This window comes from Culex quinquefasciatus, chromosome 3, assembly GCF_015732765.1.
Source record: "Culex quinquefasciatus strain JHB chromosome 3, VPISU_Cqui_1.0_pri_paternal, whole genome shotgun sequence".
NCBI lineage: Eukaryota > Metazoa > Arthropoda > Insecta > Diptera > Culicidae > Culex > Culex quinquefasciatus.
In genome coordinates this window covers 116,480,546-116,495,714 of record NC_051863.1, presented here as the reverse complement: position 1 = coordinate 116,495,714, position 15,169 = coordinate 116,480,546, and the positions used below count along the sequence as shown (strand labels likewise).

The window sequence follows — 15,169 nt, the reverse complement described above, 5'->3', positions numbered from 1 at the left end:
AGGGGCGCCTCCAGTCAAATTTTCATATTGAGAATTTCAATACATTTTTTTAAGTCGTAGGGGCGCCTCCAGTCAAATTTTCATATTGAGAAGTTTAATAATTTTTTTTAAGTCGTAGGGGCGCCTCCAGTCAAATTTTCATATTGAGAATTTCAATACATTTTTTTAAGTCGTAGGGGCGCCTCCAGTCAAATTTTCATATTGAGAATTTCAATACATTTTTTAAGTCGTAGGGGCGCCTCCAGTCAAATTTTCATATTGAGAAGTTCAATACATTTTTTAAGTCGTAGGGGCGCCTCCAGTCAAATTTTCATATTGAGAATTTCAATACATTTTTAAGTCGTAGGGGCGCCTCCAGTCAAATTTTCATATTGAGAATTTCAATACATTTTTAAGTCGTAGGGCGCCTCCAGTCAAATTTTCATATTGAGAATTTCAATACATTTTTAAGTCGTAGGGGCGCCTCCAGTCAAATTTTCATATTGAGAATTTCAATACATTTTTAAGTCGTAGGGCGCCTCCAGTCAAATTTTCATATTGAGAATTTCAATACATTTTTTAAGTCGTAGGGGCGCCTCCAGTCAAATTTTCATATTGAGAATTTCAATACATTTTTTTAAGTCGTAGGGGCGCCTCCAGTCAAATTTTCATATTGAGAATTTCAATACATTTTTTTAAGTCGTAGGGGCGCCTCCAGTCAAATTTTCATATTGAGAAGTTTAATAATTTTTTTTAAGTCGTAGGGGCGCCTCCAGTCAAATTTTCATATTGAGAATTTCAATACATTTTTTTAAGTCGTAGGGGCGCCTCCAGTCAAATTTTCATATTGAGAATTTCAATACATTTTTTTAAGTCGTAGGGGCGCCTCCAGTCAAATTTTCATATTGAGAAGTTCAATACATTTTTTAAGTCGTAGGGGCGCCTCCAGTCAAATTTTCATATTGAGAATTTCAATACATTTTTAAGTCGTAGGGGCGCCTCCAGTCAAATTTTCATATTGAGAATTTCAATACATTTTTAAGTCGTAGGGGCGCCTCCAGTCAAATTTTCATATTGAGAATTTCAATACATTTTTAAGTCGTAGGGCGCCTCCAGTCAAATTTTCATATTGAGAAGTTCAATACATTTTTTAAGTCGTAGGGGCGCCTCCAGTCAAATTTTCATATTGAGAATTTCAATACATTTTTTTAAGTCGTAGGGGCGCCTCCAGTCAAATTTTCATATTGAGAATTTCAATACATTTTTTTAAGTCGTAGGGGCGCCTCCAGTCAAATTTTCATATTGAGAATTTCAATACATTTTTTTAAGTCGTAGGGGCGCCTCCAGTCAAATTTTCATATTGAGAATTTCAATACATTTTTTTAAGTCGTAGGGGCGCCTCCAGTCAAATTTTCATATTGAGAAGTTCAATACATTTTTTTAAGTCGTAGGGGCGCCTCCAGTCAAATTTTCATATTGAGAATTTCAATACATTTTTTTAAGTCGTAGGGGCGCCTCCAGTCAAATTTTCATATTGAGGATTTCAGTACATTTTTTTAAGTCGTAGGGGCGCCTCCAGTCAAATTTTCATATTGAGAATTTCAATACATTTTTTTAAGTCGTAGGGGCGCCTCCAGTCAAATTTTCATATTGAGGATTTCAATACATTTTTTAAGTCGTAGGGCGCCTCCAGTCAAATTTTCATATTGAGAATTTCAATACATTTTTAAGTCGTAGGGCGCCTCCAGTCAAATTTTCATATTGAGAATTTCAATACATTTTTAAGTCGTAGGGCGCCTCCAGTCAAATTTTCATATTGAGAAGTTTAATAATTTTTTTAAGTCGTAGGGCGCCTCCAGTCAAATTTTCATATTGAGAATTTCAATACATTTTTAAGTCGTAGGGGCGCCTCCAGTCAAATTTTCATATTGAGAATTTCAATACATTTTTAAGTCGTAGGGCGCCTCCAGTCAAATTTTCATATTGAGAATTTCAATACATTTTTAAGTCGTAGGGGCGCCACCAGTCAAATTTTCATATTGAGAAGTTCAATACATTTTTTAAGTCGTAGGGGCGCCTCCAGTCAAATTTTCATATTGAGAATTTCAATACAATTTTTTAAGTCGTAGGGGCGCCTCCAGTCAAATTTTCATATTGAGAATTTCAATACAATTTTTAAGTCGTAGGGGCGCCTCCAGTCAAATTTTCATATTGAGAATTTCAATACAATTTTTAAATCCTAGGGGTGCCTTCAGACAAACTTAATTTAAAAATATCGCTCCTCGACTTGGCGACTTTGCGACTGACTGCGACAGCACTACCTTGGAACATTGAAATGTTTGGTTGACTTTCCAGAAAGAGTGCATATGACTTGAAAAAAGAAAAGGGCGCTTCAAAATTGAGCCAAGAAATTGGTGAAACTTGGTGCAAGCCCTTTTATGGTCAAAAATATCGTTTAACTTGAATATTTTTCCTTAAAAATAATTAAATTTAAGCAAACAGCTAAGTAGATGTCATCTACTCAAATCTACCCATAAGCACACCCCTGTTCAATTTTTTTCAGCCATAAGGGCGCCTCCAGTCAAATTTTCATATTGAGAAGTTTAATAATTTTTTTTAAGTCGTAGGGGCGCCTCCAGTCAAATTTTCATATTGAGAATTTCAATACATTTTTTTAAGTCGTAGGGGCGCCTCCAGTCAAATTTTCATATTGAGAATTTCAATACATTTTTTTAAGTCGTAGGGGCGCCTCCAGTCAAATTTTCATATTGAGAAGTTTAATAATTTTTTTTAAGTCGTAGGGGCGCCTCCAGTCAAATTTTCATATTGAGAATTTCAATACATTTTTTTAAGTCGTAGGGGCGCCTCCAGTCAAATTTTCATATTGAGAATTTCAATACATTTTTTTAAGTCGTAGGGGCGCCTCCAGTCAAATTTTCATATTGAGAAGTTCAATACATTTTTTAAGTCGTAGGGGCGCCTCCAGTCAAATTTTCATATTGAGAATTTCAATACATTTTTAAGTCGTAGGGCGCCTCCAGTCAAATTTTCATATTGAGAATTTCAATACATTTTTTTAAGTCGTAGGGGCGCCTCCAGTCAAATTTTCATATTGAGAAGTTTAATAATTCTTTTTAAGTCGTAGGGGCGCCTCCAGTCAAATTTTCATATTGAGAATTTCAATACATTTTTATGTCGTAGGGCGCCTCCAGTCAAATTTTCATATTGAGAATTTCAATACATTTTTAAGTCGTAGGGGCGCCTCCAGTCAAATTTTCATATTGAGAATTTCAATACATTTTTTTAAGTCGTAGGGGCGCCTCCAGTCAAATTTTCATATTGAGAAGTTCAATACATTTTTTTAAGTCGTAGGGGCGCCTCCAGTCAAATTTTCATATTGAGAATTTCAATACATTTTTTTAAGTCGTAGGGGCGCCTCCAGTCAAATTTTCATATTGAGAATTTCAATACATTTTTTTAAGTCGTAGGGGCGCCTCCAGTCAAATTTTCATATTGAGAAGTTCAATACATTTTTTTAAGTCGTAGGGGCGCCTCCAGTCAAATTTTCATATTGAGAATTTCAATACATTTTTTTAAGTCGTAGGGGCGCCTCCAGTCAAATTTTCATATTGAGAAGTTTAATAATTCTTTTTAAGTCGTAGGGGCGCCTCCAGTCAAATTTTCATATTGAGAATTTCAATACATTTTTTTATGTCGTAGGGGCGCCTCCAGTCAAATTTTCATATTGAGAATTTCAATACATTTTTTAGTCGTAGGGGCGCCTCCAGTCAAATTTTCATATTGAGAATTTCAATACATTTTTTTAAGTCGTAGGGGCGCCTCCAGTCAAATTTTCATATTGAGAATTTCAATACATTTTTTAGTTCGTAGGGGCGCCTCCAGTCAAATTTTCATATTGAGAAGTTCAATACATTTCTTTAAGTCGTAGGGGCGCCTCCAGACAAACTTAATTTAAAAATATCGCTCCTCGACTTGGCGACTTTGCGACTGACTGCGACAGCACTACCTTGGAACATTGAAATGTTTGGTTGACTTTCCAGAAAGAGTGCATATGACTTGAAAAAAAGAAAAGGGCGCTTCAAAATTGAGCCAAGAAATTGGTGAAACTTGGTGCAAGCCCTTTTATGGTCAAAAATATCGTTTAACTTGAATATTTTTCCTTAAAAAATAATTAAATTTAAGCAAACAGCTAAGTAGATGTCATCTACTCAAATCTACCCATAAGCACACCCCTGACCCAACGTCATGAATGCAGCATCCAGTGCTTTAGCAGAAGGGGTGTTTTTCCTCAGTGAATTGAATTAGACATGCTCGTTTGCAGCTCGTTGCCCAAAGTGCAAAAAATAAGACAGCCAAGAAAAAAAAAGTTTCTTACTAAACTTGGGTACCGTTAAGGTGGGGTGTTCAGGAAAAAATTTACGCAAATCTTGCGTGAAATTTCGTCACCGTGGGAAAATTTTCCACTTTAAGCACTTGCAGCTTGACAAAGTAATGGCACGTGGTTTCCGCCATGTGGCGGGAAGTGGATGAAAAGAACAGTAGTTTACATAAAAGAGACATAATTTTCCAGCTGGCGGAGGGTGGATTTTCTTTATGCGCGTCGTTTCTTTGGAATAGCTGTGGATTTGATCAAAGGAGTCGCGTTTTTTTGGAAGGAGTTGCAAAGGATTGAGAGTACAAAGTGAAATGTTGAAATTTTTATGATTCTTCTAGGGCACTGCTGGGGTTTAGCGGAACGTGATTATAAGATAAACACATAGAAAACTTTTGTAGTGAACGATACAACAGGAAAGGGTAATAGTAGCAAAGATGAAACCGGATATGGTTTAGAGAGCAGCTTAAACGTTTTGGAATTATTACCTTTAAGTGACATTACTTCAGAAAAGAGATAAAATTAAACATTTCCAGTGGTAAAATTACACACACTGGCATATACCCAAATCAACGCTGTCGTGCTAACTTGTCACACGTCGTCTTCTTGACGTTCCGAGAAAACATGTTTCAGTGTTTGACCTCGAATAAACAAAAACGAGAGCACGCAATGTCAACAATAACTAACACGTTTTGATTGGTTGACTATTCCGTGCATTTTCCTGAAGTTTGGTTGAATTTGGTTGCCGGAGTCCCGAGTTCAGACCGGAAATCCCTGTGGCCCTTTGTCGCACATCAATTTTCAGGGTTTATCAATATAGAACGACAAGATTAAACCTTCTTTCATATGAAAAGTGACAAAAATGAACGGAGTTATTACTCGTTTTTTCAATATCTCAGGATTGAAATCGATTTTTGGGGATCTGTGATGGTTAAAAGGTAAGGCATTTTGAGCTGCACAAAATGGCGTTTTTACCTTAATGTGGCTCAAAATGCACGAACGACAAGTTAGCACGACAGTGACAAGATGTAATATTACCATTTTTTTACTGTGTAGTGAAACCTTTAAAACTTGAAAGATACTATTGGTAGAACATTTTTAATTGAATAAAATTCATATTATTTGAAGGATAACGATCGACTCCCGGTGACCACAGTGACCAAATCCGATTTTCCAGTTCGGTTTTGGAATGGGGACGTCCTAAGCTTTCATTTGTGGCTAAAAGAACCGGAATCGGTCAAAAACTGGATTTTTGACGATTTTTTAAAGTTTGGGGTCGAAAAGGACCCCAATACCTTTAAAGTATTTTTTTTATGGAATCGATCAAAAACTTAGGTTAAAAGGTTAGAATTGTTGGTATTTTTTGTTCTACCGATTCGAAATAAGGTTGCCTAGAAACTAAAACGTAATGTTTTAAGTTTGTTTTATGAACTGTTTTCATGTTATGCCTCAATTTTCAATTCATCGTTACTCAGTTACAAACATAACGATTCTTGCGCAAAACCTTGGTGCTTTAGCAAACTTCTTAAAAGTTTATCGTAGGTGCATAGAAGTTAAAACCAATCAATGGAAGCCACTTGATTGCGGAAAACTTTTGCTTCCTTTGCCATAATGCCTCTCGATAGCTTCTTATCACACGCGTTTTTGGTTCGTATAGGGTGGTTCTAATAATGTGTTAGGGAGGAGCATGTTTTCGTGCAAAAATGGCTCAAAAGTTGTGTAGTAGACTGTATGTGTGTTTGGATGAGATCGGGGTGGGTTTGGGAAGAAGGAAATTCATTGTAATCCTTTCGTTTGGTGGTGGGAGTGGCAGCCTCTGGAATTGGCTCCATGAAAAAAAGCACAAAAGTTGTCTCCGTGTGTCGTTTCGTTTGTTGGTGAGATTGTGAGTTTTTTTGTAAGTGTGTTCATTCTAAATTCGTTTTATATTATTTTCTATCGAGTAAAAATTTCACTGGTTAGTCTCTGCTTGTTCGTTCCTAGTACTTGTGGTGGAATAAAAATTGCTGGTTGGTTTCTAAATCGAATGAGTATTTTTTATATATGAGAAAGATAGTAAAAAGTGTAACACAAGCGAAAAGTTGGAAAAAATGAGTTTACTTGAAGGTGCATTTTGGCCAAAGCTTCCAGTCCAGTTTGATTTTCCTTTAGGATTTTTTTGCGATTTTTTGTTTGGTTTAGTTCGAAGACGCAGGTTAGTAGTAGCAAATAGTGGTAGTAGTAAGTAGTAGTAGAGTTGATGGTTGACGTTGGACCCATGGACGGTGACAGCGATGACGACGATGGTCGGAAAGCGGTTCAAGTGTGATTGGAAAATAAATTGGAAAACATTAATCCTTAAACGGTCAGCGCGGGTGCGCTCTGGTGCACATGAGAAGAGTAATTGGAAATGGAGAGAGAAAGCATGGGGGATATTTGGAGGCATGGTTTTGAAGGAGGTTGGCAGAACAAAATGTGGATGCGGAAACTGAAAGCTCAACCGTTTCTCAACGGTCAAGCAGTTTAGAGCAATCTTATTTTAAGGAGATGTTTTTGATGGAGAAGAAAAAAGCTTAAAGCTGAATGATATACTTCAATAGATAAGATATGTCAGAAATCGACAAAAATGTTAACAAAATATTTATAAATCTACGAAAAGAAAAAACAATTTGACAAATCTGAAATTAAATCAAAACACTTTGATTTTGTTTGAAGAAAAGTATTAGTATTGTATGATTGGTGAACTTTGTGCGAAATATTTGCACTTGCAATTGCATATAGATTAATTTTGGAAAAGAAAATGTTGTGAATCAATTTTAACTTAGTCTGAGGTTGAATCTTTTAAAAAAATATACTGAAGATCATATATATTTTAATTTTACTTAGAACTCATAACCACTATTTCGGCTACAGATTGGATTAGCTTATTCAAATGGCATTGAATTAACACTGGAACGCCCAACGCATGTCCAACTTACACGGACGCCCAAGCCTCCCAAAAAAGTTGGAACGGTAACTTCAACACGCCCGTTCTCAGGCATAACTCAACCAATCGGGACGATTCTTGTTCCCAGTGATTTGTAAGAATGTCTAGATGATCCTAAAATTTTGCAGAACTTGATTTGAACAAATCTGTAATTTCTGCGACCGAAAACATCGTTCCAACTTTTTTTAAACGACTGCCTCCGCGGAATTTTAGGCGAATTTTTTTTTACACGCGAAAAAAAAAGTTGGAACGATGTTTTTGATCGCAAAAATTGCAGATTTGATCAAATTAAGTTCTGCAAAGGTCTAGAATCATCTAGACATCCTAAAAAATCACTGGAAAGAAGAATCATCTTGATTGGTTGAGTTATGCCCGAGAACCATTGAGTTGAAGTTACCGTTCCAACTTTTTTGGAGCCTTGGGCGTTGGAATGTTAAAAAGTGATCAAGCGCCAACAGTCAAAATTATGATCAGAACGAGCAATTTTTCTGAAATAATTTATTTGTACTTGGGCTTTCATTTGAATTTAACATTATTTTCTTTTATCAAAAATGTCATTTTTATCATTAGTTTAGATACAGATCAGTTTTGGGAGCTACAAAAATTAAATTAAATTCCGTTGAAATAATTGATCAAATATTTTGAGAACAAACATTCTGATCGACTTGATATCTTCAGCAAAGTTGTTGGAAATTAATAAAGCTACTCAGAAAAAAAACTTATTTTGTTTTTACTTCACATTTGTGCAAAAAAAAGTTCTTTTACATGAGCAATTCTCTACAATATCGGTCTTTTTTCTTTCATTTTAATTTTTGTATTTTTTAATCCGACTGAAACTTTTTTGGTGTTTTCGGTATGCCCAAAGAAGCCATTTTGCATCATTAGTTTGTCCATATAATTTTCCATACGAATTTGGCAGCTGGCCATACAAAAATGATGTATGAAAATTTAAAAATCTGTATCTTTTGATGGAATTTTTTGATCGATTTGGTGTCTTCGGCAAAGTTGTAGGTATGGATATGGACTACACTGAAAAAAATGATACACGGTTAAAAAAATTTGGTGATTTTTTATTTAATTTTATGTCATTAAAACTTGATTTGCAAAAAACACTATTTTTTTATATGTTTTTGAGGACATAAAATGCCAGTTATTCAGAAATTTGCAGGTTGTGCAAAACATCTTTGACCGAAAATGGCTAATATAACTAATGATGAAAAATTGCTTCTTTGGGCATACCGAAGGCACCAAAAAGTTTCAGTCGGATTAAAAAATACAAAAAAAATCGAATGACCGAAATCTGAGAGAACTGCTCACTTGCAAAATGCCTATTTTAGAGCTTCGTCACAAGACAGTCAAAGTTCAGTGTTGTCGATTTTTACTAGATTTAAGAATATATTTCAAGAGTTTTTTTTAAGGTGCTCTAAATATATGAAACACAAAAGCTTAATGGATTTTGTTTAAATAACTCTAGATATACACAGAATTTTTTTTTAATTTACTCGACACGGTTTATATAAACTAAAGATCCAATATAATCGTCTGTATCACACGTACAAATTTTACGATTGAATCATGTTTTTACGTATGATTTGTTGTAAATTTACATCAAATCGCATGTATATTTAAATTATGTTTGACTATTGATAATATAACAATCAGAATTATTCTTTTCTATCTAAAAATCAAATTAAAACATGGCTTTATAAACCTATTGAAATAATGATCACCTCTTAAAATTTATAAAAAAATGTTTTAAAAAGTTCAAACATTGCTGTGCTACAGGCACTGAAATGTTGAAGATCCTGGTAAAATAGAAATTGTTATTTTTTAATTTATGATATTTTTCAAATAAATTTGTATCAAAATTTAAGCTGAAGACACCGATTTGATCAGGAAATATAGGCTCAAGATCACTTTTTTAATTATTTGTTAACATTATTATATCAAAAATTCTCAAAATGTTATGGAAACTTGTATGGACGAAATAAAGATAAAAAAATATATTTTTAGATCATCCAAAGTTCTCGCAAAAAAAAATGTCTTAAATTACTGAGAATCACTCTTGTTTGGTCATATTTGAAATGCTCTGACAAAATGAAAAATGTTGATACTCATATTGATAGGCTTTACTCTGATATGATATAGGTTCCCCAGGGAAATCCGGAACCGGTTCTGGAGTGGCCAGTGGCCATGGGATGACCTTTCATGAATTTCTCTCATAAAATGTAAAATTTTGATACCCACATCGACGTACTTTGCTTTACTGTATTGTTGATCACTTTTTAGGATGACCGGGGGTACCCAAAGCCGATTCCGAATGCCCAAAGTCCAAGAATTGACCTGAAATTATCTCTTCTGATTTGGCCATTTAAAATCATGAAATCATTGCCTATGTTTGTTTGGATAAGGCACGATTTAATATTATAATACTAAAAGTACGTCGTTTATCGACCACCCAGTTTTTATGGATGGCCCCCAAATAAGTTCATACTTTTACCAAACATTCTCCAAGATGTGTACAACAATTGATTGAAAAGGTTTTACGATATCCTCAATAAAAAAAATCAAACAGTTGTTTCAAATAGGGTCACACTAATTACATTCAAATTTGCAAATCAACTCCAAGAACGATTGTTTAAGCTTTTTTTTAAAATCAATTCTGAAATACTCCGAAAATCGCTTGCAGTTAAAATTAGATTGATATTTGTATGCAAACCGATTTGTAAAAAAAAAACTTTGCCGAAAATCCTTTTTTAAAGAAAAACGCTTCTTGTTAAATTAATTGAAACTACAAACAATAACATTTACAAGTCTTGGAAACGATTTTTTTTATTGTAATGTTTTCCATGTCATTTTTTCAATCCATATTTTTCAATGGATGGCGTTCCATCCAATTTGAACTTAGCAATACTGTAAAGTACAACATGTTGCAACGCTCCTGGAACTGTTTGAGTTAAAAACACACCGATATGTAGAAACTCAAAAATAAGAAAAGAAAATTCACCAATGAGAGACAGTGTGCATCCGAACAAAGTTCTGGCAGTCTTTTGTGGTAACAAGTAAGGTAGTGTGTTACGTGTATGTTTGTGTGTCTGATCAAAGTATGTGGTTTTCAGATGTGGTATGAAAGAGAAAACAATTGCAATAAGACGAGAAAGATGAAGAGAGAAGTCCATCGCAGAAGGATGAGTTTTGTAGGATGTTGTTTCGTTCTGTTTTTTTGTAGATGTTGAAAACGGTTGTAGTTGATAGTTTGAAGAGTTCTCTGGAGAAGTAATGTAATTGATTAAACTGAAAACAGAAACGGAACTGAGTTTTGTTTGTTTTGTTATGATAATTATGAAAATTATGTAAATTATTAGTTAAAAAGATTTCAAAGTACGTAAACAATTCGCAACGAGTGGTGAAAGCGAGTTTATATGAATGAGATTTGTTGTTATCAGGAAACGAACAAAGTGAAAGAACACACAAAGAAAGCGTCAAGCGTTTATCCTACCTGGTGTGAGTGCTGCCCGTTGCAGGTACCGTTGGCACAGACGCCCGTCCCAGGAACTTTGAGCTGTTCCTGCTTGTAGTCTGGTTGATATGGAAGCAACATTCGGATCTTACCCCATCGGTTAAAAAATAACGCTATCGCACCAGCCCACACTATTAACACTAACACTACGATACCGATCTCGACGCCACGGATCTAGGGTTGGGAGGAGAGAAATTCAAATTAATCAATATAACAACAGAACTCGAGAACTCGTATCAAGAAACTCACCGTTGGAAGTTCGTTACGTGAGGTTGAGTTTGTCGAGATGTTGCCGAACTCATCGCTGAAGATCCCGAACCCGCTCAGCGAGGGCGCAGTGTCGGCATGTGGCGAAATCGGTGGCCCACTGTTGCCAGCGAGCGCACCGGAGTCCTGCTGGAACGACGTCCTGGGAGGCTCTGAAAGATGGACACAGAGAGAGACAATTGAGAGGTTTCGTTCAGACTCCGAATTGCTGAACTCCTTACCCAGCGTTCTGAATACGATTGGCCGGCTGCGGTACTTTTTCCCGTTCCAGACCGCCGCGACCGTCAGCTGGTACTGGGTGTCCGGCGAGAGTCCACCGAGGGTCACCGCTTCCCGGTTTCCGGCCACCACTACGACAACCCTGTAACTTAAATGTAATCAATTATCTTGCTTGGCTAACCACTACGGCACGGCACACACAGGCTACGGAGAGGTGACTTCTGTTGGATGTTTTTTTTTGTGGAAAATATGCGATGTTGGTTTTTTGGGTTGTTAATTTGATGTTGTTGTTGTTGTTGTTTTGAGGGAAACATAGCAAACGAAAGCCAACGGCAACGGCAGAACAGCAGTAACAACAGCCAGCGATCATCGAACAGCAAACATCAGCAATCAGCGCGCAATTTTGTGGAAATGCTGTACACTTTTACCTCGTTGCGGCGATTGTTAAACATGAACATAAAATATATATATTTTTAAAATAGACATGCAGAAAAGAAAATAATTTGACATGCTACTGTTATGTTATGAGGCAACCAAGCCAACAATTTATGTTGCAATGTTGATTGAATTTCAACCAAACTGTATCAGATAACAACGACCCACAACGGTGGACAAAAATGACTCAACTCGAGGGGAAGCATGAACACTAAAAATTAAAACGGGTTAAACTCGTAGAACCATTCGTGGAGTACTCATATGTTTGGCAGATAACAAATAAGTTGTTGGTTTGAGGTGTGCATTGTTAAAAAACACTATTTAATCAAATCCCCTCCGGCGTAATATTGAATGTTTGGCCCTTTTGAAATGCTAGTCTTGATTTAAACATTTTTAAAATACTTTTTCATATTTTAACATTGTAAATCGGACCATTAGTTGCTGAGATATCGACATTAAAAAATGGTGGGTTGTTTGAGTGAGACTTAGAAAACATCAATTTTCCTGTTTTTAAACCTTAGCATGGCAATATCTCAGCAACTTAGGGCCGTATCAACAAAGTTCTAAAAAGCAAAACATAGAGAATTTTCTCAGTTTTTCAAAAATATTTTTTTCAAAATTGTCAAACATGTGCACTACCCATGTTTGCATAAATGTCCCATATGCAAAAACAGCATGCTGAGAAAAACGCATTTGAAGTCTGTCCCACACATAAGGCTACGTGTTAAGTTTTCGCGAAAAAACTGGATTTCCTCCTGGTTTCTAGAACAAAGTACTGGATGTTAAAGGCTTTTTTGAAAGAGCACACAATTTCGAACCAAACTGCATCAATAACTCAAAAACGATGAAAATGCATATGGGACATTTATGCGATCAGGGGCAGTGCAGTAATTTAAAAAAAATGAAAAACTGCGACTATTTTCAAAAAAGTTACCTAACTTGAAAACGGTGCACTTTATCAAAATTTCACTGAAGTACTTTATGATTGCAAATTTGATTTTACATCGAAAAATTAAGTTGAAATATTTTTGCGACCAATATTTCGATTTTTTGAAAAAATCAGTACTGATTAAAAAATTCATATCTCGGTCAAAGTTTTTTGCACAACCTGGACATTTCTGAATAGTTGGCATTTGATGTCCTCCAAAACATATCAAAAAATGAAAAAAAAAAATAAAATAGTATTTTTAGCAAATCAAGTTTTAGTGACAAAAAGTTAAATAAAAAATCACCAATTTTTTTTACCGTGTAAATTTTTTTCCAGTGTAGTCCGTATCCATACCTACAACTCTGCCAAAGACACTGAATTGATCAAAAAATTCATTTAAAAGATACAGATTTTTGAATTTTCATACATCATTTTTGTATGGACAGCTGCCGAATTTGTATGGAAAATTATATGAACAAACTAATTTTGCATAATGGCTTCTTTGGTCATACCGAAGGCACCAAAAAAGTTTCAGTCGGATTGAAAAATACAAAAAAAATCGAATGACCGAAATCTGAGAGAACTGCTCACGTTCTACTCAACTAGTGGGGCAAGACGAACAACGCGTTGGGGCAACATGTTAATTTGCTAACAATTGAACTGTTATCACTTAGATACATCAGATTAGAATGTATTTGAAACGTTTCTTTCATTTTTAGATTAAATAATAATATTTTACTATAAATTTGATCGCTTTACGATAAAAATTATTACTTAGATGATGAATACTAAATTTTCATAATATGTATCACTATATTTTGTGTGAACAATTTTTTGTATCAACTGTTTATCAGTTTTAAGTACTTTTATGTACTTATTTCCCAATAGAGGGTGACGAGCGGGAATTCCCGGGAAAAATTTCCCTGGAAATCGACCATTTTTGGACCTCTCGTTTCCCGGGAAATTTGGTCGAGAGTCCCGGGAAATTGTATACTTATAAATATCGAAGCAAAACTTTATAAAATAATTAGAAAAAAACATTCGAAAAATTTGAAATGGTTTAATACATTGGATGTTAACTTGTCGAATGTTCCAATTACTAAAATTGAGAGAAAAATGTAAACCCGAAAATTTATCTTAAAGCATACTTAGCAGTTACATCATTATAAAGCCTTTTTTATTATTATTTGTAATAGAAAAAAAAACTCTTTTCTAAATGTTCAATTTCCATATCCTCTCTCGAGCATAGCAATTTCATTTTTGATGTCAATAAGTCATGTGATGTTTCGCAACAACCTCAATATTAGAATATATTTTGGAAGAGAAATCTCTGGCAATTTGTAAGCCCTTTGTTAAGGTCCGCCAATTGTGAACATTCGGGTTTTCCTGATAAATGTAAATATTTCAGTTGATGAATATTTTCAGTTGACCTTAAAAAAGAAAAAAAAAAACAATTTCAATTGTTGTTTTGAGTTGTTATGTAACATTTTGCGAAAATCCCGATACTGGGAAATAATATATTTGCTTTTTTTTTACTTCACAAAAATCTAATAACAAATTCATGCAACAAGCTTGCGCAAATTTTGAAAAAAATGAGACTACTTAAATAAACGTTTTTTTTTAATAAGTATGAATGAATTGTAACTGAATTCATTGTAAAGAAACAAATTTATGACCTTTCCCTTTTAAATTGTTAGCACTATTGGCACACTAAAAAAAACTCCCGGGTCCCGGGAATTCCCGGGAAATGGCCAAATTCAACTCTCGATTCCCGGGAAATTCAAAATCTCGAGAATCGTCACCCTCTATTTCCCAATAATATATGTTGTTACAGCATTTCGTATTTTTTCCATACTAAAAATCCATATGGTAGTGTACCACCTGCCCCGCCTGAACAAGATTTTTTTTAAAGCTTTCAACAAAAATAACCATAAGTTAAATCATACTTTATAATAGGTGCAAGCACCTTCCATCGGATGAGGAAGTAAAATGTCGGTCCCGGCCTTGGTTGTTAGGCCGTTAAGTCATTCCAGGTGTAGGAGTTGTCTCCATGCCATAAGTACAAACAACACAGCAAACCAAGCCTACTCCGGTGGAATCGCTGGCGGCGGTTGGACTCGCAATCCAAAGGTCGTCAGTTCAAACACTGGGGTGGAAGGTTTCTTGGAGTAAAAAGAGGTTTGGGTGCTCTCCCCATTCAAGCCTTCGGACTCCTAGGTTCGAGCAGAAACTTGCAATAGAGACCACAAAAGACCCGGGGGTCGTTAATGTGAATGGTTTGATTTTTTTGCAAGCCATTGATAGGGATTCAATCACCGGTGCTGCTCTTTTAATCTGTCATAGATTCCGGTATTCTATTTGGCAGTGACTCGCAGGATCTTAAGTGTTGATCTTATTCGTCGCGACCAATTGTGGAGCTGGATATAACTTGAATTTCTTCGATTTCTCAAAAACGACACAATA

General features: G+C 35.3%; 1 protein-coding gene across 6 annotated transcripts in view; it reads right to left on the bottom strand.

Annotated features, from left to right (window-relative positions):
• Window positions 1-15,169, bottom strand: part of LOC6035628 — a 365,398-nt gene that overhangs the window by 170,515 nt on the left and 179,714 nt on the right. For 4 of the 6 annotated variants that reach the window (XM_038262382.1, XM_038262378.1, XM_038262380.1 and 1 more), the window contains 4 exons: window positions 11,346-11,491; window positions 11,107-11,276; window positions 10,837-11,031; window positions 6,473-6,517 (listed from right to left, as the gene is read on the bottom strand). In XM_038262382.1, coding sequence (XP_038118310.1) covers window positions 6,473-6,517; window positions 10,837-11,031; window positions 11,107-11,276; window positions 11,346-11,491 — 556 coding nt within the window. The remainder of the gene's footprint in view (window positions 1-6,472; window positions 6,518-10,836; window positions 11,032-11,106; window positions 11,277-11,345; window positions 11,492-15,169) is intronic. The other 2 variants (XM_038262381.1, XM_038262383.1) reach the window with 2 other exon arrangements.